This window comes from Schistocerca cancellata, chromosome 5 (genome assembly GCF_023864275.1).
Source record: "Schistocerca cancellata isolate TAMUIC-IGC-003103 chromosome 5, iqSchCanc2.1, whole genome shotgun sequence".
Lineage (NCBI taxonomy): Eukaryota > Metazoa > Arthropoda > Insecta > Orthoptera > Acrididae > Schistocerca > Schistocerca cancellata.
The window spans coordinates 670,230,261-670,252,911 of record NC_064630.1 but is presented as its reverse complement, the minus strand read 5'-3'; the positions used below and the strand labels follow the sequence as shown (position 1 = coordinate 670,252,911).

Genomic DNA, 22,651 nt, shown 5'->3' with positions numbered 1-22,651 from the left:
CAGATATCCTATGCACAATCCACAAATGCTTCTAACTCACCAACTACCCATATGAACTAGTTGCAAAGTAACAACCCCATCATCACCTCAGGCAAACAATGTAACCACATCCTTTGTCAAGGCTTTGACTACTTACTTTGTCCAGAAATGAGGAAGATCCTATGCACAATTTTCACCACACCACCAGCCATTCAGTCTAAATATCCTTGTCCATTCTTATGTCACAGCCACTACACTTCTTACCACATGGGTTATACTCCTATGGAAGACCCAGCTGCAATACTTGTCCCATGCACCACCTAGCACACCGTATTCCATTTCCCTCACAGACACCCTTGTAGTGTTGGGGACTAGCATAGATCTGCATTAATTCTTTGCTTAAGTCATAAGAGGCAGCTAAAAGGAGTCTTGTACCTAGTCAAGCCTTTATGCTGCCAACTCTGCTGTTATCAGGCCATCTATGTCCGTCCCCGGTAGCTGAATGGTCAGCGCGACGGACTGTCAATCCTAAGGGCCCGGGTTTGATTCCCGGCTGGGTCAGAGATTTTCTCCGCTCAGGGACTGGGTGTTGCGTTGTCCTAATCATCATATTTCATTGCCATCGAAGCGCAAGTCGCCGAAGTGGCGTCAAATCGAAAGACTTGCAGCAGGCGAGCGGTCTACCCGACGGGAGGCACTTGTCACACGCCAGTGAGTGAGGCCATCTATCACTTTTAACTCATCATTCCACAACCTCTGCCTCAGACTTTTTTGGCTTAATTAGTTACAGTATCCTTTTAGGGTTTGAGCTTTATCTCCTTAAATGACACACAAGTGTGGGCCATTAAGAGAGCCATCCCATCCCACCCCTCCCGCTCCCAATGTATGCTGAAGAATAGGTACCTGTCTAGCTTGGGGCCAGGGACTCTGGGAAACAGTTACTCAGCAAGGTAGCTTTTGCTGTGGCACAGTGACACCAACCAGGAGAGCTTCTGCTAGGAGTGAGTGGCATCAGTGGATGATATGCAATGAAATGGATGAAACTTACCCATACTGGTGGTTGTGCCAGCACAGGTGGTTGTGCCAGCACAGCCATCACAGTAAATAGCAAAGATGACTACAGCATAGAGACTTAAAACTGCATGGCATTTCCATCTTTGTGAATGCCATGGGATGTAAGTCAAGTGAGGAGAAATGGAGGTGGACAGTTCACTCAAGTTTTGGTATTCTCCAAAACTGATGGAAAAATCTTTTGCAACAATGAAGCTGCTGTTTTTGTTGGAAATGTTGAGGATAGGTTTGAAGAAGTTGCTGCAATAGAGAAAATGGGAAAACAATCTCTCTTTATCAGACAAGGCGCTTCAGGCGTATGACAAGCTTGGTTATCATCTCTCATCATAACAAACTCAAGAGGATTCAAGGTCTCATCTTCCACTGGGACCTAATGCTACAAACAGACTAAGAACTACACAATAAACTAGGGCAGTGTGGAGTACATTTTATTTACCACATTAAGAGATGACCTAAGGATAATGGGGTAGTCTCCTATGGAAATGACTTACGTGAGAAAGTTAATGTCATGGTCACATGTGTGATGTCAAACCCTGTTTTCCTCCTCCTGTGAGATGTTTTAGGTGCCAGGCGTTTGACACTACACGTTGTCCTGCTGTACTAATGATGCTGCTTATGGGATGTGCAGGAGGACAGTGCATGAGAATGGACTTTGAGGAGTACCCCCTACATTTGTTAACTGCCCAGAATACCATCCCCCCCCCCCCCCCCCCCCCATTCATTGGCATGTGGGAGAAGAAATTTCAGGAATATAAAACGATTCTCCATCTGTCATATCAACAGGCTAAGAAAAAGTTCAAATGACCCCACCCAATTTATGACATCGAAATGTTGTGACAAAATCCACACTGAGCACAATGACAAGTCTCAAACACCAACTCCTGACCCTGTCCATGTGCTGGTGCCCGATTTTCATTTGTGGAAGGGGACACCAGCTCCCTTTTGTTGCCCAAACTTGTAGCACTGGTGGCAACCACCCCCATCAGCACTGCCAGGGATGTCTTGTCCTCTTTATGCACCACCAGGGAAGAGAGCACCTGCCAATCTGCTCTCCTCCCAGGACAAAACATACCATTAGTCTGCCAACACCCAGTGGCCGAAAGAGGGGTCACAGAAATGAATGTCTCCAGAAATCGAATGTTGACCCTGATTCTGCAGCTCTGACTAACCAGAACACCACCTCCCCTCTCCCCCCTTCTCACCTCCCAAGAACAAGCCGATGAATACTGACGAAGAATCACACATTCAGGGGAGCATGACCCGGTGGCAAAGTAATTTATACTCCTGTTTTACATTCATTGCTTTGTCAGATTCCAATCCAATCTTCCTTCTGTGGAATTGTAAAGGCTAGCATTACCACTTGGGAGACTCCCGTCAATCGATGGCTACTTAACTCTGCGAACAGTGTGATGCTTCAGGGGCACAGTTCTCAGAACCCCAGGTCCCTGCTGGTGGAAACTTCAAATCCTTAATGCCAAGAGGGCATCTGTAGGTGTATGCTCGCTCATACACTCTGACACTACCAATGAGATGGTGCCACTAAACAGTGCATTTAATGCTGTGACTGTTCATGCCCACCTGTCAGTTAGGGTAACACAATGTAATGTATATCTGCCCCCAGTTAGATACATACCTTATGAGCTGGCGGAGCTATTGGACCAGCTGCTCCACCTTACATCATACTGGGGGACTTCAATGCCCACAGTCCTCTGTGGGGTAGGGAAAACTCATTAGCAGGGGCAAAGTAACGGAGCAGTTGCCTTCAGAACTGGAAGTGTGCCTACTTAATAATGGAACTGCAACAAATTTCAGTATGGCCTATGGAAAATTCTCGGCCAGAGATATTACAGTCTGCATCCCGACATCTCATTTCTGATCCAGTGAAGCATCCATGGTGACCTCTGCAATGTGTCCTCTCTCTCTCTCTCTCTCTCTCTCTCTCTCTCTCTCTCTCTCTAACAACCGACCAGTGCTGGAAACGTGTGTCATGGTAGTCTAAAGAAATAGCTGCAGCTTTAGAGTGCGTAAAAGGGCACTTTGGTGTAACAATTGCTTTCCTTTTGTGGAATATTTAATAATTTCCGAGGGACTTTGAATGAAGGCATGGTTTTTAATAAAAAGGAGAAAGCAGGATTGTTAGGAAAAGAATGTATCATCCATGAGGACCCACACACAAATATCTTGAGTATGGACTGAACACTGGCAGCCATCAACTGACTGCAGTAGCTCTTGGTATCTCCCTCAGTGGCAACATGTATACTGACCCCATGGTCATTGCTGCATGTTTCGTAGCATACTTTGCTGAAATGTCTGCATGCAAAAACTACCATCCTAATATAGTCACCCGGAAACACTTGAATGAAAATAGTCTCTGTGCCCATGTCAGCTATATGAATGTTTTCACTCATTCTCTGGGTTATAATGGTTTCACTTAACTTGAGAAACAAACTGACACATGTCTCTGATACTCAAGGCCGTTATGAGTGTTTTCACTGTCTCTGGCTTTGGATGGTTTCATTTAAATACTTAATCAGCCTTTTCAATTAAAAATAACCCATCACAGATAATTCTGTTTTGGAAAATGCTCCGGTGATATGAACAGCAATCATATAAGATACAATTTTTTAAATCATTTGGTGACTTACTCACTTGTCTTTTAAGTACTATCATTTACCGAAAATTTGTTTTATTTCTGAGAAATATTCGTCATTACAGTAGAGTCCCACTATTGTGAACCCCGCCATTCCAAAAATTCGCCTATTCCAAATAGAGTTAAGAAAAGTACCGATTTTTTAAACTTAAAAACAGGAGACATAAGATGATGTCCATGCAAAACATACATTTATTATCGTAGAAAGAAGTTAAATAGAGACACACGTAGAGCCTAAGCCTGATGAAAATACCTGAAACCATATGGGAATGAAAGCTAGTACCTTCCAGTACAGTACAGTACAGTACAGTACATACAGTATGTGTTGGCTACTTTAATACAGTTCTGTACAATCATATGTCATCACTGCTAAACACAAAAACAATTAATTTATACACATTTAAGAAGGAAAATCAGTCTCATTCTCATGAAGAGTACTGAATCCATTTGAGGATGCAATTTTCCGCCATCACCAGATGAAAATAACATTATTTGGTGTTGATGAAGCATGCTGTTTGACATAGCGCAAGGTGAGGTCAAGAGCATTGGCCACATATATGTGTAATAGTTCAGTTTGAATGTTCACCTTCTCCTTGCTTTCCTCTGAGTCGATCTGAACTGATAGGTCTTGCACCATTGCTATGACATGGCCAGGGTTTTCGTGACTAGTGGAAGGGGGTCACATCTTTAACTGGTGTAAAGGTTTTATCACCAAATTCCAATGTAGGTCAGAGGTTACCTTTAGTGGTGTTATCCCAACCAGTAGATCACATCTTTTATTGTAATTTCCTTAAGTTTTTGTGGGATTGTGATTTCATTTTCATCCTCTTCAAGTAAGGTGGGAAGCAGCATTTTTTATTACTTTTTATTTATTTATTTAATGGCCACAACAAACCGTGGTCCATAGGCGAAGAATTGAAGTTACATTCAGTGGCAGAAAAACTGCTTTGATGTCTCCACAAACAAGTTTTGTTCCTTTTGTGTGAAACTGAACATAGCCTATAAACAGCAGAGCACAATTAGGCAATCCATTTTCTCTATTGAACACTCCATCCAAGCATTTTTTTTTGATTCTTACAAAACAAAGGTCGTATGTTGTTGATAATGTTTTTGAACACTCATGGTTTTGCCAAGTTGCATATTACCGTCAGTGGAAGTTTGTTTGTTGCCGAAGTGTTGCTGCAAGCTAACACTGTTAGATCTTTGGCCATTTTAAACCCTGTGGGAGATTTTTCTTCTTGCAAAGTAAGCCGTTTTGTAGGCAAAGCCTTAAAATACAGTCCGGTTTCATCTGCATTGTGAACTTGCTAGGGTCGGCAGGTTTGAGAAGAAACAAGATCTTTAACTTCTTTTAGATAATTGACAGGTGCTTCATTGTCAGCTGACAGCTTGCTTCATCAATCGTGAGCTGTCTAGTTCATGTCTTCCTGCTCAATAGTAAAAAACAAAAAAAAAAAAAAAAACGCAGCTAGCTGAAAATTGAGTCACCATTCATAACCTTGTTCAGTTAATGTGCCTTTCCTTTTACCCAAGGACCGGAAATGGGGACTGCTTTCTGTCTTTCTTGAGTGACCCACAAGAATAATGCCTCATCAAGTTTTTGATGTGAAGACAGTCGCTTTTTGCAGCTTTTCAAGTGTTATTTCACTTGAAGCAGGTCAAAACTACTAAATTTTAACATCCCCCCCCCCCAGTCACTACTCGTTGCTTTTCGACACCATATTTGAGTGATAATTTAGTAGCACTTTCTCCCTTGTTCAAACATTCAAAGTTTTTGTTTTAAAGTACACGAAGAATGACTTTGTTTACTTGCCACATTTAATGTTTAACAGTTGACTTTAGGGACTATGAACATAAATAAAAAAGGCAGAGTGACTTGGTAAAGTAACTCAACACTTACCAAACAAAGCTTAACAATAAATTTGGAATAATGTGTTTGGAATGCGGGAGGGAGAGGGATAGGTAGGGTGTCTGCGCTATGAGTTGTCAGAGGTCATTAGCAGATGTCCTTGCACTTACTTTACACCTTAACAAGTCGGTTATTCATGTAATCTGCTTATTCAGAATTCCTGCTAAACCGAATTTTGTTCAGTCCTAATTAGTTCAGAATAGAGTGACATCTGCTGTATTTGTCAACACAGTTTCATAATATGAATTATCCTTGCACTTGCTGTATATTGCGTTGACTTTATATGACTGGAACAGGGATGGTAATGCAGCCTTCAAAGGAAAGGAAAGGAGACTGCAATAGCTCGGGGCCCTGTGCATACCACACACATACCCACAAATTTCTTCCTTTCTTCTTTTTGTTCCGATTTAGACACAAAGTTCACTACCAAGAAAACCCCTATTTATAAATTGGGATGAAACACTGAACTAAAAGCTAACTATTTGCACTCAGTAAAAAGCAAATATTGGAAAGGCAATGACAGTGATGACAGGGGCAACCAAGTACACAGTCAGCAATAATCAATTATTTAACAATGGCAAAACAATTGAATGTTTCTGTTCATAACAATGTGCCAGACTGTGTAGGCTGTTTTCATTCTGTTGGTCCCATAAACTGGTTTCACTTAAAAGAAAAAAATGAATAATTCAACTGATACGTAAAACTACAATTGAATGAGTCAACTGTTTTCCAACAACTGACTGTAGAAAGTACATAACTGTGTTCTGAATTGTGGATGTCATTTTGCTCCCATGGAAACTCATATCATACACTTCTATTGAATAAGGACTGTACACACGTACCCACAACTTTACATCAGTAACCAGTTACTTGAAGTCATTGAAAATTTCAAATTTTTAAGCTCTTTGACAACAGCTGGTGTATATATGGTAACCTTGTTGACTTATAGTGATTTTGCAAGAGAAAACTTAATAATCTAATTTCTCAACAGCACTTTCCAGGGTGCAGACTGCAAATTTCTTCTCAATTCTACAAACCTGTGATCTTAGCCCACCTGAAGAATGAATATGTTGCCTATGGGTAAGCAGCACCATCAGTACAGAGCTTGTTAGACTGTCCACCACTGTGGTGTGCAGTTGGCAATTGGAGCCTTCTGTACAGACCCCATAGACGTCCTCCTGATGGAAGTTGGTGTCCTGCCACTGAGGGTCAGATGCCAGCAACTCTTGGTAAACTAAGCAGTGACTGTCTGTCAGATGTCTACACATCTGTGTTATGTGACTCAGTTTTACAGCTAATAGTTCCCAATGTTTATGAATCGCCCAAAAATATATTGGCTGGCTGGGATACTATAGGAGCATCTCTGCAAGGACCTCCATGTGTCAGATACCTCTTCTCTTGGCCCCTCTGTGGTATGTACCCATTTTGATGACCTGGAAGGGCCTCTTCTATGTCCCCTAAAGAAAATACTGTCCTTCACCATTCTTAGATGCCTATTTTGTTCCTTCCTCTGTGACTATCCCAATCGATGTACAGTTTACTTCTCCCTCTGCACTGGCCTGCATTTTTAAATTTTATGTGCATATTTTATCTGACTGTGTAAGGTAATCAGCTCTCGAGTCTGTAAAGTCTTCGTTTTCTCACCCCCATTTTAGTTACATTGAAAATGATGAAGCTTCTTGGTGTATCTGTCAGTGATGTTGGTGTGGTACAGAAATAGAGGCTAGGTTTTAGCTCACATTTAACCATCTGACTTGGGCACTGTCATGCAGATTTTCACCCATGATAACAAGGTCGCAGTCAATGGAGCTGATCATTCCCCTTTTCTTGTTTTACATCATTTTATGTGATTCCCAATGAGATAAGGACAGATAACAAAGATGTTCGGTCCCTTCAAGCCCATAATCATAATTTGTCATAGGTATATCTTACCTTATCAGAGGCAGGACCAAGTGTGAAAGCAATTGTATCAACTACATAGGTGGGGAATTGACCTTACAAGAAGTTCTTAGATCCCTCAATCCTCCTGGCCTTAATCTGTGCCAGTGTTGTCTCGCACCTACCTCGATTCCTGTCTCTGTGCCCCATCTGTTAGCCCTGAAATGCTACTCACATCGTCCCCTCCACAGTGTACCTGTTCCTCTGATCATCTGTCCCTCTCAGCCCACTGATCATTGTGTGTCGTCAGACACAATTTCCCCTACTTGAACAAGATCGAGCTCACCAGTACCTCATTCATATGCTGTGTACTTGTTCTCCCACCCAACCATCAGCTATTGTTCCTTGCAACCCTCTCCCCCCTTCCTCAATCCACCCAGTATAACCCTTCACCTCCTTTGAGCTGATGGTGACACCATACTGGGAAAAGCAAAACAGAGTCCGGGCAAATAGTTTTGTTCAATGAATTGAGGGAAATGTACATTTGTCTTTGGCATCATACACCAGGTGTACATTATTTTTATCTGCTCATTCTGACAATTTCATTCCACTTTCATTAATTTCATTGTAGCCACAGTAAGAAAGATAACTGAAGTCTCGACGTATTAGATTATTTTGAATAGATACCACAGTAAAGGGTTCTAGCCAGCAAGTATTTGGATGTTAATAAACATTTGCGACGATAATACTCCAAATTTTTATGGCAAGTGAAAAGAAGTCTGATGAACTTATGAGAAAATTTGACAAAATACTCAGTCAATCTTAACAAATTTGCCTTTCCTGTATTTGACATGGTGTTGTACTACTGTTGTCTTGTATGTACGGGTATTCTTCCTATAGCTGAGTGCTGACCATTGTCACTGGTGTACGTTTCTTGTAAAACTAAGATATTGACAAAGAACCTGCTCTCTCTCTCTCTCTCTCTCTCTCTCTCTCTCTCTCTCTCTCTCTCTCTCTCTCTCTGGTGTGTGTGTGTGTGTGTGTGTGTGTGTGTGTGTGTGTGTGTGTGTGTGTGTGTGTGTACTGCTTGAAGAATTGTGATTGTCATAGTTGTGGGGTTGAAGCTATGGAGAGGGAGCAACTTTGCTCTTCAGTGCCTTTAGTCAAAACGTGACTTGTTAATCCATTATCATGTTCTAAGTCAACAATCTCCTCGGGGAGTACCTATACAGCATCTAACAATATGTGTATTTGTATATATGATAAGCCTTTTCAAATCTTCCATTATTAACATTGCACAATATAGTGATTGGAACCTGACAAGACTGGGAATGACTCAAGAACCAGTAAAAACAGGCTGACCCTCTGAGAATTCCAAAGTGGGTTGCGAGAGTAAACAGGTGGATAACAACTAGAGTATGACAACAGAGATGGCTTGGCAGAATAAAAAGTCTAGTGAGTAAGCAGAGATGAAGCCTAAGACATACTGAATTCAGAAACAAGATAACATGTAGTGAGATCAATGCAATAGCTCGGAGAAATCACAAGTGGCTGTCGAGCTGCTGTGCTGCTGGCATTAAAGGGCGACCTCACGCAGTGATAGGCTCGTGGTGGTAATGCCGGCACCTGCAGATGTAGCAGTACGATCTAGCAGTTTTCATAGAGTTCCATACAATCCGGTGAGCCTTCACACTTGCCAGCCCAAGATATGAAACCCCTTCTCTCTGAAATAGACGTGTAGTGCTGGAAGTGCTCTGGACGATGCTTGGGAAAGCGAACTGTTGGCATGGGTGGAGGCCCTGCACAGAAGCCTGCTGAGTGGGAGAAAGGAACTGGGATGCCTGGCAATGTGCTAGGGTGCAGCAGCGGAACCAGTGGCAATGTCGTCAATGATGGCAGAGACAGCGGAGACTGTACTGAGACCACAACTTCCATACTTGGCTTCAGTGGGAACTGATGTTGCTTCCCTGGGGTGCAAGTTGTACATCTGCAGATGTGTGTGTGACAAGGGTGTCACTTCCGATCTCATTGAGTGGACAGTGGTGGTGCAATTGGTAGGAGCTGGCTGGTATGTTGGCACTCAGTTCCTCAAGAGTGTCAACTGTAGTAGAGTGCCATCCATGGATGGGAATCATTATGTATGGCATTGATGAGGGTTTTGCCCCATACAAGTGTGCTCACACAGCTGAGCCCAGCAGAAACTGCCTGGCTTGCTGTGACCAGTGTCCCATGAGCTGTGGGGCCAGGAGGTGAAGGAGCATACATGGCTGCTGCTTATGGAAGATCTCAGTCGGATTGTGGTGTGGGTACGGATGGTTCTGTAGGTGCCCAGAGATATTGTGATCTTAGCTAGGATGGTGGTAGTGCCCATGATTTTCAATTTTTGTTGATCTGTTGTTCAAACAGCTGCGTCCTATGCTCAGCTTCATGCTCAGCTTCACCATTGGAGGAGGGGGTGAAATAGTGAACTAAACAGGTGCCTGATGCCATTGTAGGTGCAGAATAGTTTGAAAGCTGTTGCCATGAATTGCGACCCATTGTCATATACAGTAGTGTGGGCAAGCCCTTCAGCAGGTTTTGAAAAATAAGAGGGTCACTCATGGAGCACATAGTGTGTGATGCACTGCAAGATAAGGTTGTGTCAAGTCTCTGCAGTGATGTGAGTAACTGTAAGGGGAAACCCATCCAAGTCGTTCCATGTTGATGTGAAAATGAGACTTCCTGTTGGTCAACTGATGGGTCTGGTCCTGAGGGTAGACAAGAGAAAGTATCCACGTTTGCCTGTTGTGATGTGGGCTTGTACTAGATGGTATAATTGTATGAGCTAAGAAAAAGTGGTCAATGCTGAAGCCGTGGGGCTGTTCACTCTGGAAGCCAAGAAATGGCCCAAAGAATTTTACCATCAGTTTGTGGTCTGTAGTGAGGGTAAACTTGATCAGGGATAGGTAAACATGGGACTTCTTAATGGCAATATAATCACCAAAGCTTCTTTTTTGAGCTGCTAGTAGTTCTTTTGACTGGGGTCAGCATCTTTGATGCACAGACAATCAGTCCCTGAGTACCATAATCTTTCAGATACGGCAACACTGCAGCAGTGCCAAAGAAAGAAGCATCGGCAGCCAAAATTCACCTTTCTCAAAATAGTCTGCCGCTCTTGTAAGGTTTGGAAGCGGGACAAATAATCAGTATCAGTAACATTGTGGTCAATGGACTGGATCCAATCTTTATTGAGCAAGTGTGTGAAATATTCCACTTCCTCTTGAAGATAACTGGCATTTGTGCATGTGGCACTTGAGTCCCGCATACACAGTGTGGTAAAGTGGGTACAAAGATTCCACATGTGCCCCTGATGTGTAGTGCACATGAAAATTAAGTCATTAAGAGATCGAGCTCCTGGACGGGAACTTTGTCTGAGATGAGCTGAACCTCATCAGTGATGGAGAATCCAAACAACGTGAAGGCATCCATGCCAAAAATGCTACCAGGAGTGTGACTATTGACAGCAAATAGTTATGAGCTGTCTGACCTTTGTATGCAGCATGGATTGTGATTTTACTGCAGAGGGGAAGAGAACTATCACCATATATGACAAGTAGACGGGAGAGAGGAGTGAAGATAGGGGAACCCAGATGAGCACACGTTTGGAGTTTAACCAAAGAAACTACAGCTCCAGTGTCCACTTGGAAACTGACATTTTGGTTCACAATTTTGATGTTCTTAAACAACTCAATAGCTGAAGTATAGCCTTGGGGAACAACTGCTTGAAGTTCGCACACTGCCCTTGCTGTATATGTGGAGTGGGATCCAACTGCCCCAATGGTTTTCAACAGATCTTTCAAAAATGACCATCTTTTCCTCAACGGGCACAATGTACCCAGCGACCTCGACAGCCCGCACGTGGATGTGCTGAGAATCAGTCAGGACATGGCAGTACACCACACTGCCTAAGTTGACAGGGTGTAACTGGCTGTTAAGAGGTTATGGACACATCCGAAAGAGGTGAATCATGCTGCCATCATTCGGAAAATTATTCAATCTCGTAAGCCTCTCACGCTCGAGGCAATGGCTGAACTATTGCCACTTAGGTTTGGACCGTGAGGTGTTCATTTGCTGCCTTTGTGATATCTTGGAAAGAGTCTGGGATTTTCAAAATATTGTGTCAGGAAGGCTTGTCCAGTTTGAGAGCTGCTGTTTTAGACATTTGGATTGGGAGCCAGATGGATCACTGGTCTTGGATCAAAGAATCTGCATCTGAAATTTTGCAAGGTGGGTTCAAACAAGTGGAATTGCAGTGGTAACTCAATCCTTTCAAATCCGTCACTCACAAGTGGTATGACTGATTAGGTTGAACTCAAGACACAGTGCCCCCCAGGGGGCTCACAGTCTTTTTGTGGGTACGTGTGTGGTATACACGGGGCCCCGAGCTATTGCAGTCTCCTTTCCTTTCCTTTGAAGGCTGCATTACCATCCCTGTTCCTCTCCGTCCCTATCCTTGCTCCTTTGTCCCTGCCCCCTCTTTTCCCTCTTAGTGGACCTCATGTTGACCTGGCTATCTTCCTGGCTTTGTTTTGGTCTGTACTATTTTTTAGTTTGCTGTTTCCATGTCCTTTTCGTCGTTTTTGGTCCCCTTCGGGTTTGACCTCCATTTCCAAAATTTTCCGTTCTGTGAGAGCCATTTCGGGATGAACTCCCTCCTAGCTTCCATGGTGCAGGTTCCTCTACCCCTCCCCTCCCTTTTCCCTTTGCAACCTGGCCCCCTTCCTGCTAGGTCACCAGCATGGTAGCCAGTCCATGTGGTGGGGCTGTTAAGTACCCACTTGGCTGAGCCTCCTGAAACCACAGGGATCACACTACTAGTACCTGAGCTGTTAATGCCTCGTGTATGCCCAGGAGTTGATGCTCATTGTTTTGGGGCACCAGAACTCCTGACAATAGCCGCCGTGCCCGACGGCCCTTGCTATGGCTGGGTGGCACCCACGGGACGAGCCCTTGATTGGAGTGGGTGGTACTAGGGCAGATGCCTTGCACATGAAATGACAAAAGCTTCACCATCCTGGCCATTCTGTGGCCGTCTCCAAGAGTGGTAGCAGACATGACACTCCTGATCCTTCGGCCTTCTCCTCCCTGGCCACCCCCTGGGAGGAGGGTCAAGCTTGCCGGCTTGGATTGAAACCTTTCCCACGGTACCTGGTTTGTACCTCGACGGATGGCGGTAGTTTTGCCATGACCAAGGTTTTGTTTTTCATGAAGACTATTGAAGATAAGTGTGGTGAAGTTGAATCGACGAGTAAAATGCAGTCCTATGCTTTGCTCATCAAGACATCTTCTGCTGCCCAATCTGATGCCCTGCATGCTTGTGACCATCTCAGTGACATCCCAGTCTCCGTCACGCCCCACCAATCTTTGAACTCGGTACAGGGCATTATTTTCCACTGAGATCTTCTTCTGCAAACTGACGAGGAGCTCCATGCTAACCTCGAGCTGCGAGGGGTTTGTTTTATCCGCTGTGTGCAGCGAGGCCCTCCAGACAATCGCATTCCCACAGGCGCCTTTAACCTGGCCTTCGAGGGGGATGTCCTCCCAGAGAAGGTCAAGGTAATGGTGTATTGGTGTGATGTGAAACCTTATATTCCACCACCGATCAGATGTTTTAAATGCGTAAGGTTTGGACATGTCTTCCCGCTGCACGCTGATCCCCTCTGTGGTGACTGTGGGCGCGCCCTCACATGAGAGGAGTGCCTGTGCTCCCCCACCAATGTGTGTAAATTGTTATGGACAGCATTCTCCACGCTCGCCTGCATGCCCGGTGTTCGTGAAAGAAAGAAGGATTCAAAAGTACAAAACCTTAGATCGGCTCATCTACACTGAGGTTCGTCAAAAATATGACCGGCCCCATCCCGTCTGTGACGTCTACTTTTGCTTAAATTACGTCCATTCCCCCTCCTCTTCCCAGCCCCACCCCATTCACCCCATGCTTTCAGCCTCCTCCTCCCACCCCCCTCTCCCACTCCCCCTTCCCCTCAGTACCCATACCCACCCCTTCGGGTGCTGCTCCCCCTCCCCCACCGGAGAAGTGTTCCCTCCTTCGGCAGCTGCCAGTACTGGAGCTCCCTCCCGGGACTCCTCTTCCCGGCACCACCCCCTGAAAGGCGATCTACTGCTCCACATCGGCAGCGTGATCCGCGGCTAGTGGGCGTCAAGTTTGCATGGTGTAATTCTGTGCCTGCCCTTGCTGAAGTCTGCCCTTCTCTTCCTTCCCAAGAGAAGAAGCAGAAACGCAGGAAGAACGGCAAGGCCCCTCTGGTACCCCCTGAGGTGCGGCCTTCCCCTCCTACAGTCAATGAACCAACAGTGTCTGAACACACCTATATGGATATTACTCCTTATTAGTGACGGATAGCGACTCAGTGGCATGACTGACTCCGGTCCAATCACTTCTACTTTGGAGTCCGGCTTGAGAATCCTCCAGTGGAATTGTAATGGATATTTGCGTCACCTTCCAGAGTTGCAGCCCCTTCATTCCTTCTACTGTGCCGCTCGTATTGCGCTCCAAGAGACCCATTTTGCCAATTCTTACTCACCCACCCTTCGTGGGTCCCACGCTTTCTGTCTGAACTGAATTGGCCCCTTGCGGGATTCTGGTGGTGTTTGCACCTTGGTCTGCAAGGACACTGTTAGAAAATGGGTTCCCCTCTATACTACCCTGGAAGCCATTGCTGTCAGGGTCCATCTGGCCACTCCAATCGCAATCTGTACTATCTACCTCCCACCTGATAGGCAGCCCACATCCTATGCCCTCTCCACCCTTCTTCAACAACTCCCTTCTCCCTTCCTGTTATTAGGGGACTTCAATGCCCACAACCCACTTTGGGGTAGTCATACGACTACTGCCCTGGGCAGGACAGTTGAAGCTGTTCTGGCAGGGCTTGACCTCTGTTTACTAAACACAGGCACTCCCACACTACTTTAGTGTGGTGCACGGCACTTTCTCAACCATTGACCTCTCCAACTGCAGTCCCGGCCTTCTTCCCTCCATTCAGTGGGGCATCCACGATGGCTTATGTGACAGCGACCATTACCCGATTGTTTTGACCTTCCTTCAGTGTCTCTCGCTCAGTTACCCTCCCAGATGGACTATATCTAAGGCTGATTGGGGTGCCTTCTCCTCTGCTCCCATCCCCCCTGTATTGCCACAAAACTGTTGATGACTCTACTCAGACTTTGACTCTCTCCATCCTTTGAGCAGCTGTTTCAGCATCCCTTCTTCTTCAGGTCCCCCCCCCCCCCCCCCACCCACCCCCACCCCCGCCGGAAGATGGTCCTTTGGTGGACTTCGGAAATTGCTGCAGCCATAAAAGACCGCTGCTGTGCTCTTCAACACGTCAAGCAGCACCCGACTCCGTGTCCGGGCCCGCTACCTAATCAAATTTCAGAAACGGATTTGCTGGGAACAATATGTAGCTGCCACAGGACCCCACACCCCCTCTTTACAAGTCTGGGTTAAACTCCGGCGAATTTTTGGTCACCATCCTCCCACCGGGGTTGTGGGAATTTCTACGCATAGTGTTGTCCTTACCAATCCGGACTTTGTGGCAGAAAATTTCGCTCAACACTTTGCTTAAGCTTCGGCGTCGGCTCAGTATCTGCCCACATTCCTTCTGAAAGAGCATTCAGGACTGCCTTTGTCTTTTGTTTCTCGCTGCTCAGAACCATGTAATGCCCCATTCAGCGAGTGGGAATTTGCCAGCGCCCTTGCCCTTTGTCCTGCCATGGCTCCTGGACTAGATCGGATACATAATCAAATGCTCCAACACTTATAGCTGGCTGGCCACCGTCGTATACTGACCCTCTTCAACTGTCTGTGGGGTGAGGGAGTATTTCCTACCCAGTGGCAGGAAAGCATTTTTGTTCCAGTGTTGAAGCTAGGGAAGCCGCCTCTTCAGTTGGATAGCTATCGTCCAATTAGCCTTACTAACACCCTCTGCAAGCTTCTTGAACACATGATGAGTCAGCAGCTGTTTTGGATCCTTGATCCCCCAACCTTTTGTCATTGACTCAAAGTGGTTTTCGCTGTGGCCGTTCTGCGGTGGATGACTTGGTCCACCTGGAATCTGCTACCCGGTCGGCTTTTGCCCATCGGCAACACCTCATTGCAGTCTTCTTTGATTTGACACGCCTGGTGCCACAACATCTTCACCACCCTTCACGAATGGGGCCTCCGTGGCGTTCTGCCCGTTTTTATCTGCAACTTCCTTTCTTGTCGCTCTTTTCGGGTCCAAGTTGGCTCCTCCTACAGCTCTCCCCATCGGCAAGAAAATGGGGTTCCACAAGGTTCTGTGCTGAGTGTCCCTCTTTCTCATAGCCATTAATGGTCTGGTGTCAGCTGTTGGGCTGACAGTGTCTCCCTCTTTGTATACTGACGATTTTTGTATCTACCTCATCTCCTCCGTAATGGGGGCTGCAGAATGCCGTCAACAGGTGACAATCTGTCGGGCACACTCATGCGCTCTCTCCTAGGCTTTCAGTTTTCAGCGGCCAAGACTTGTCGCGCATTTCTGCCGTCGTCATACAGTCCATCCCCATTCGAAACTGTTCCTCGATGGCCAGCCCCTCGAGGTGGTGGACACCCATTGCTTCCCGACCAGTGTTCGGTTTATACTGCGGAGCTTTACGCTGTTCTCCAGGCTGTCCACTACATCCGCCGCCATCAGCGGATACAGTACGTTATCTGCTCAGATTCTCTCAGCTCTCTCCTCAGTCTCCAAGCTCTTTACCCTGTGCACCCTCTGGTCCACCGGATTCAGGACTGTCTGCGCTTGCTTCACCTGAGGGGCGTCTCGGTGGCGTTCCTCTGGCTCCCGGGACACGCTGGTATCTGTGGGAATGAGGCGGCCGATATAGCGGCCAAGGCCGCAGTCTCTCTTCCTCGGCCAGCTATTCAGTCGCTTCCCTTCACCGATCTTCGGAACGATTTATGTCGCCATGTTGCTCATTTATGGCATGCCCATTGGTCGGCACTTCCCTGTAATAAATTGCGGGAAGTGAAAGCCCTTCCTTGCGCTTGGACCTCTTCCTCCCGAACGCGTCGTCGGGAGGAGGTAATTTTAGCTAGACTCCGGATAGGGCATTGTCGTTTTAGCCATCGACATCTTTTAAGCGGCGATCCTCCCCCACTCTGTCCCCACTGCTCTCAGCTGTGGACGGTAAGACACCTTTTAATTGAATGCCCCTATTTTAATCCGTTACGCTCCCGTCTACAGCTATCGCCTGATCTATCGTCGATTTTAGCAGATGACACGCGCTCCGCCGACCGCGTTCTACAGTTTATTAGTGACAGTGAAATGACGTCAGTCATTTGAAGCCTTTTTCGGGGACAATCACCCCCTTTCTGTAGTGGATTTTTAAGCAGTCTTCTAATTTTAGTTTCTCCAATTTTCTGACTTTGTTCCCATTGCTGCTGGTTTTAAATTTCGGTTTTTTACTGTCTTAAGTCACGGGCTGGGCGCTAATGACCATAGAAGTTTTGCGCCCTAAAACCACAACAAAAAAAAAAAAAAAAAAAAAAAAAAAAAAAAAAAAAAAAAAACCCATTGCTTCTTGGGTCTGGTCTTCGATGCCCGGTTGACATGGCTCCCTCACCTTCACCATTTGAAGAGGACCTGCTGGTCCCATCTCAATGTTCTTAGGTGCCTGTGCAGTACCACCTGGGGTGCAGACCACTCTGTTCTCCTGCAATTGTGTCAAGCGTTGGTCCAGTCTCGTTTAAACTATGGAAGTCCTGTCTATGGTTCTGCGTCGCCTTAGACACTGCAGCTACTAGACTCCATCCACCACTGTGAAGTCCGACTTGCGACAGGTGCTTTCCGGACTAGCTCCATACTTATCCTTCGCGCAGAGGCGTGGATTCCACCACTGCGAGTTTTGTGCCAGCAACAGCTGATATCTTATGTGCTCTGCATTTGCTGCACCCCAAAGCACCCTAATTATGGTCTGCTTTATTCAGACACGGAGATCACCCTGCCGCAGCGGCGGTCACGATGTGGGCTTACCATGGCTGTCTGCACTCAGTCGCTCTTTTCTGAGCTCCAGCATATTGCCTTTACCACCTGTCTTCTCCGCTCATGCATGTACCCCTCCGTGGTGCGTCTCTTGGCCACAACTCTGTCTTGATCTCTCAATCGATTCAAAGAATTCTGTCCCTCCAATGGCTCTTCGCCACCAGTTCTCCTGTCTCCTCAGTTCTTTTCAGGATTCAGAAGTGATCTATACCGATGGCTCCATGGTTGCTGGCCGCACTGGTTTTTCTTACACCTATGCGCGACGCATGGAACTTCGTTACTTGCCAGATGGCTGTAGTGTTTTTACTGCAGAATTGGTAGCTATTTGCGCTCACTGGACCATATCCGCTCCTGCTCAGGACTATCCTTCACTATCTGTAGTGACTCGTTGAGCGGTTTGCACACTTTCGGCCAGTGCTTCCCTCACACCCATCTAATGATCACTGTAGTTGTGCGCCACACAAAAAAAAAAAACCCTCACACCCATTGGTCATCGCTATCCAGGACTCCTTTTCTCTCCTCACTCAACGTGGATGCTCGGTGGTTTTCATTTGGATCCCAGGCCATGTTGGGATTCCTGGCAATGAACTTGCTGATCAACTGGTTAAATTAGCTACTACCAGGCCATCTCTTGCTATTGGTATTCCGGAAATAGACCTTCGCTTGTCATTACTTTGTCAGGTTTTGGGCCTTTGGAATGAAGAATGGATCACTCTTTCTTCGCCAAATAAGCTCAGGGCAAATAAGGATTCTAAAACTCCATGGCGGTCCTCCTTACCGGCCTCTCGTAAGGCCTCTGTCGTCCTCTGCCGGCTCCACATCAGCCATACTTTTTTGCTTTTTTGACTCACGGTTATCTCCTCCATCGTGAGGACCCCCCCCCCCTGTTGTGGATTGATGTTGACTGTGGCTCACATCTTATTGGACTGCCCCACCTTACGACGTACTTTTAGCTTCCCAGACTCGCTACCGCTGGTGTTGGCTGACAATGCCTCAGCGGGGGATGTCATTTGATGTTTTATTCATGATGGGTTTTTTTATCAATTTATTTAAGGGAGGGACATTCCACCTTATCAGTGGGTGGAGGGGATGGCAAGCCCTCTTGCTCCTCCCTTCGCCCCAACTGAATTCAGCCCTCTGCCTTCCCACTCATTTCGTTACGGGGTCTGTTATGTCTTGAGCGTTTCTCTTGTCTCCTGTGCTGCTTACTTCCCACCCCTGTCATTAGTCACTTTCTTTCCCTCACATCTTCTTCCACCCTTTTCCTTCCTTCCCTTAGTTTCTCATTTTATTGACATTGTAGTTGCCTCTCCTATTGTGGGATTTTATTGGTTTTAGTTAATCTAAGGTCGGAGGGACTGATGACCGCGTAGTTTGGTTCCTTCTACAACCAACCAACCAATCAAGACACAGTGCGACCACATGGATTCATTGCGGATAATTGTGAAAGTAAGGAACACAATCTCCTCGAAAGTGATTGTGACGGATTCAAGAGTGGAGCCAACATCTTTAGTGAGAAAATCTCCTGGGAAGTACATGAAAGGAAGAATGACCATTGGAGTCATTATCAGAAAACAAAAAAAGTGGCAAAATGCTGTTTCAGCTGCTGCAGATACGTGTCTGTCATCTTTGGCATTGTTAAAGGGTGGAAATGTGGGTGGATAGATCTCTGCTGAGGAACAACCACAGGTTGTGAGAGTTGGGTACTTTGAACCCGCAATTGATCCTTCAAAAGCTGAATGTCCTGATGGAGCAATTCAGCATGTTGCTGCAGTTGTTGGCGGCATTGTTGTTGTCAAAACTGTTCTTGGAACTGCAGTTGAAATTGCTGCTGCAGGAGTAGCTTTTGCTGTTGCTGTTCCACGAGTTGCAGAAGTCTGGCATCCATGGGTTCTGCTAAGCTTTTGTCTCATCGCCAGTAATAATTATCAGAATCTGACAAGACCAGGAATGACTCGAGAACCATTAGAAACTGGCTGACGGCAGTACAACGAATTGCCAGAGAGTAAACAGGTGGACAACTAGGGAAAGACAAACAATGGAGAAGGCATGGCAGAATAAAAAGTCTAGCAAGTAAACTGAGATTGAAAGCCTAAGAAATAGTGAATTCAAAACAAAAACAATGGTGTATAGTGAGATCAAACAGTAACATAAAGAAATCATGACTGACAGTGGAGCTGCTGCGCTTCTCGCCTTAAAGAGCAGCCATGGTTACTGATAGGCCGGAGGAGTGGCAAGTCCTTGCGGCAGCACTTTGCAGCAGTGACAGCAGCACTTATAGATGTGGCAGCACCGTCCAGCAGCTGTCACAGAGTTCCGTACCTTCTGGCAAGTCTTCAAACTTGCTGAGCTGGGATACCAGACACGTTAGTATGGCTTTTACTTCTGCTGTACACCAAAAAATAAAATACAATGAATGGATGTTTCTTATGTACCAAGTATCAGTATCTACATTGGCCAGCTGAGAGATTACAATTGAAAAAAAGGCTTTTTATTTTTGTTAATTTATTTATAAACTTTTATTTGGAGGTAAATAACTTGACTGTAAATGGTTATTATGCTAGTATGTTAAATACTGATTCTAAAGATTTTTTTTTCTTCCACTTGTAATACCATATAATGTTTCTGCAGTCTCCAATTTGCCTGTGTTTTATTTTTTGTTTCACTCAATAATTATTAGTGGTTACAGGCTTTTTGAAACCACAATTCCGTGGTTTTATGTTCCTATTTTATTTTTAGTTTCACGAGGAATAATGTTAGATTACCTTACTTGGGTTGTTTGTTGCAGACGTGCTGTTGGAAATGGATTTACTAAAGTTCTAAAACTAAGAGAGCAGATAAAAAATCTCAATGAAAAATTATTAGATTTGAACTACACACTTATGTTGTCAGCCAGGGAGATTGTGAAAATGAAAGAGGTGTTGTGTCTTTTGGCTAAGGATCCTAAAGTGATAAACTTACTCCAGTTAGATTCTAATTTTACAGATGCATCCAGTGATACAGATAATATGTAAGGTTGGTTTGTGGTAATATCTTGTTTCCTGTGACTGACGATTCTGATTTTTATGATTCTCAAGAAAATAAACAGGTACATTCGGCATCTTTTCCCTTGTAATTGAACTCTGGCAGATTAGTTAAGATATTGTCATGTTCTCTTAGTTATGATAGTATTCTAATCAACCTGCTATAGCTTTTATGTGAGTACTTAAGAATACACTCAAGGGGTACCTGCATGGAATGTATCTGTAAATGACTTAATAAACATTGTGAAATCTCTTCAAGGGTTAAATTGTTAACTGTGCACTTTACAATTGAAAAAAAGGCTTTTTATTTTTGTTAATTTATTTATAAACTTTTATTTGGAGGTAAATAACTTGACTGTAAATGGTTATTATGCTAGTGTGTTAAATACTGATTCTAAAGATTTTTTTTTCTTCCACTTGTAATACCATGGCGTTAACTTCATCTGGTGTATGATGCAAACATTACCTAGCTTTGGTTGTTTTGTTGTGGTTCTCCTGTTGGAAGGGGATTTACTGAACCTTTGATGAAAAGATAAAAATTCTCAGTGACATATTATTAGATTTATACTACAGTTTTGTGTTGTCACTCAAGGTTATTAACAGTGCAAAAGAAGTGTGTTTTTATGACAGATGATCATGAAGTGATGCAAATACTTAAGTTCAGTAATTATTGTACAAATGCATCTAGTTGTATGGATATTATGTAAGATTTGTTTGTGGTAATACATTGTTTTCTATGACTGACAGCTAGGCTGGCACATTGTTTTCCTTTATAGATACAACAGCAATATCTGGAACCTTCCAGAGAGTACCAGAGTGAAGCATTTTATTTGCAGTGAAAAGGCATATAAACTGAGAAGATTTAATTGAATGTTATACTTTCATTGTCCTCAGTTATTAGCAGGTAAATGTTAAACTGTTTCTTGTTCTTTTGTGTTGGTACAAACTTGATTCAAGAACTTGATAAATGATGATTTTGTTCTGTTGAGAAGTCATTAAGATAAGGAATAGTAAGAGTATGCAGGTTACACGTGTACAGTGAGTAATCTCATGCAGTTGGCAACACTACTGATGGTGTCGGCAGTGATATTTTATTGTACGCACAACAGCATTTGGAGAATCCATATTGCCATCAGTCTGCTCAACTACTTTAGAATTCACAGGATAAAATACATTTTTGTTGTTTTACTTATGTTTTGGAACTTAATACTTACGGTTTTTTGAGTGAATTGTGTGATAGTTTTGCTCATATCGCTGTACAGTACAGTTTGTTACAAAACGACACTAGTCAGAGCTCTTTGAGTGGTGTTGCCATCTCACAGTAATTCTCTAAAATGCTACATGCTTGGCCAAGAGTATATAGCAGCAGAAAAAAATCAGTGAATAAGTAATGATTTATTTAAACCTGATGGAATAGCTAGTTAACTTTTTTCTTTGTAAATGACTGATAGCTGGAGTTTCATTTAGTGGCCAGACTGCTGCAAACTCTAATGAAGCTGCTGACCAAAGGGACTGGAAATGGTAAATCCTTAGACATGTCGCATACAATAGTCCTAAAAAAAGCAATTTGTATGCTAGACTTATTGTAGGTATTCATACAATTCTTCCACTTTCTCAAAGAAGGTAAAGGAAGGGGAGAGGTTTAAAAGAGCAGACCTACACAAAAATTACTTGGAAGAAAAGGAATAAAAAGAGCCACAGGAAGTAAAATTGAAAAGAATGGCTGAAAGAAATCCAAAGAAAACTGTAAAAATAATCACTAAAAGTATTAGGTAGGAAAAAGAAACCAAATGTAAATAAGATTTTACAACTGAAAAATGAGAATCACAGACCTTCTAAATGTTCATCCGAAATCAGGACTGGATGGTATGCAGTTTATGCAAGGACTGTTGACAAGACGAATGCTCTGCCTTTGAAGGTGTTGTTGTGGCTGTGTGTCGTTCATTTGTTTCGTAGCGTGTTCTGCTGGGTGAGGCGTGCGAGTTTGAATTGTATTTGGTTTTAGTGGTGTGGGTTTACGTGTGTGTGATGTGTTTGTTGAGTACTGGGGCAGAGAGAGAGAGAGAGAGAGAGAGAGAGAGAG

At 44.5% G+C, this 22,651-nt stretch overlaps 1 protein-coding gene across 1 annotated transcript in view; it reads left to right on the top strand.

The window, feature by feature from the left end:
- The window catches only part of LOC126188048 (uncharacterized), a 67,119-nt gene extending 46,000 nt beyond the window's left edge, over positions 1–21,119 (top strand). The window contains exon 3 of the mRNA XM_049929480.1: positions 20,334–21,119. Within this exon, the coding sequence (XP_049785437.1) occupies positions 20,334–20,559 (226 nt within the window). The 3' untranslated portion in view covers positions 20,560–21,119. The remainder of the gene's footprint in view (positions 1–20,333) is intronic.
- Positions 21,120–22,651: the final 1,532 nt, after the last annotated feature.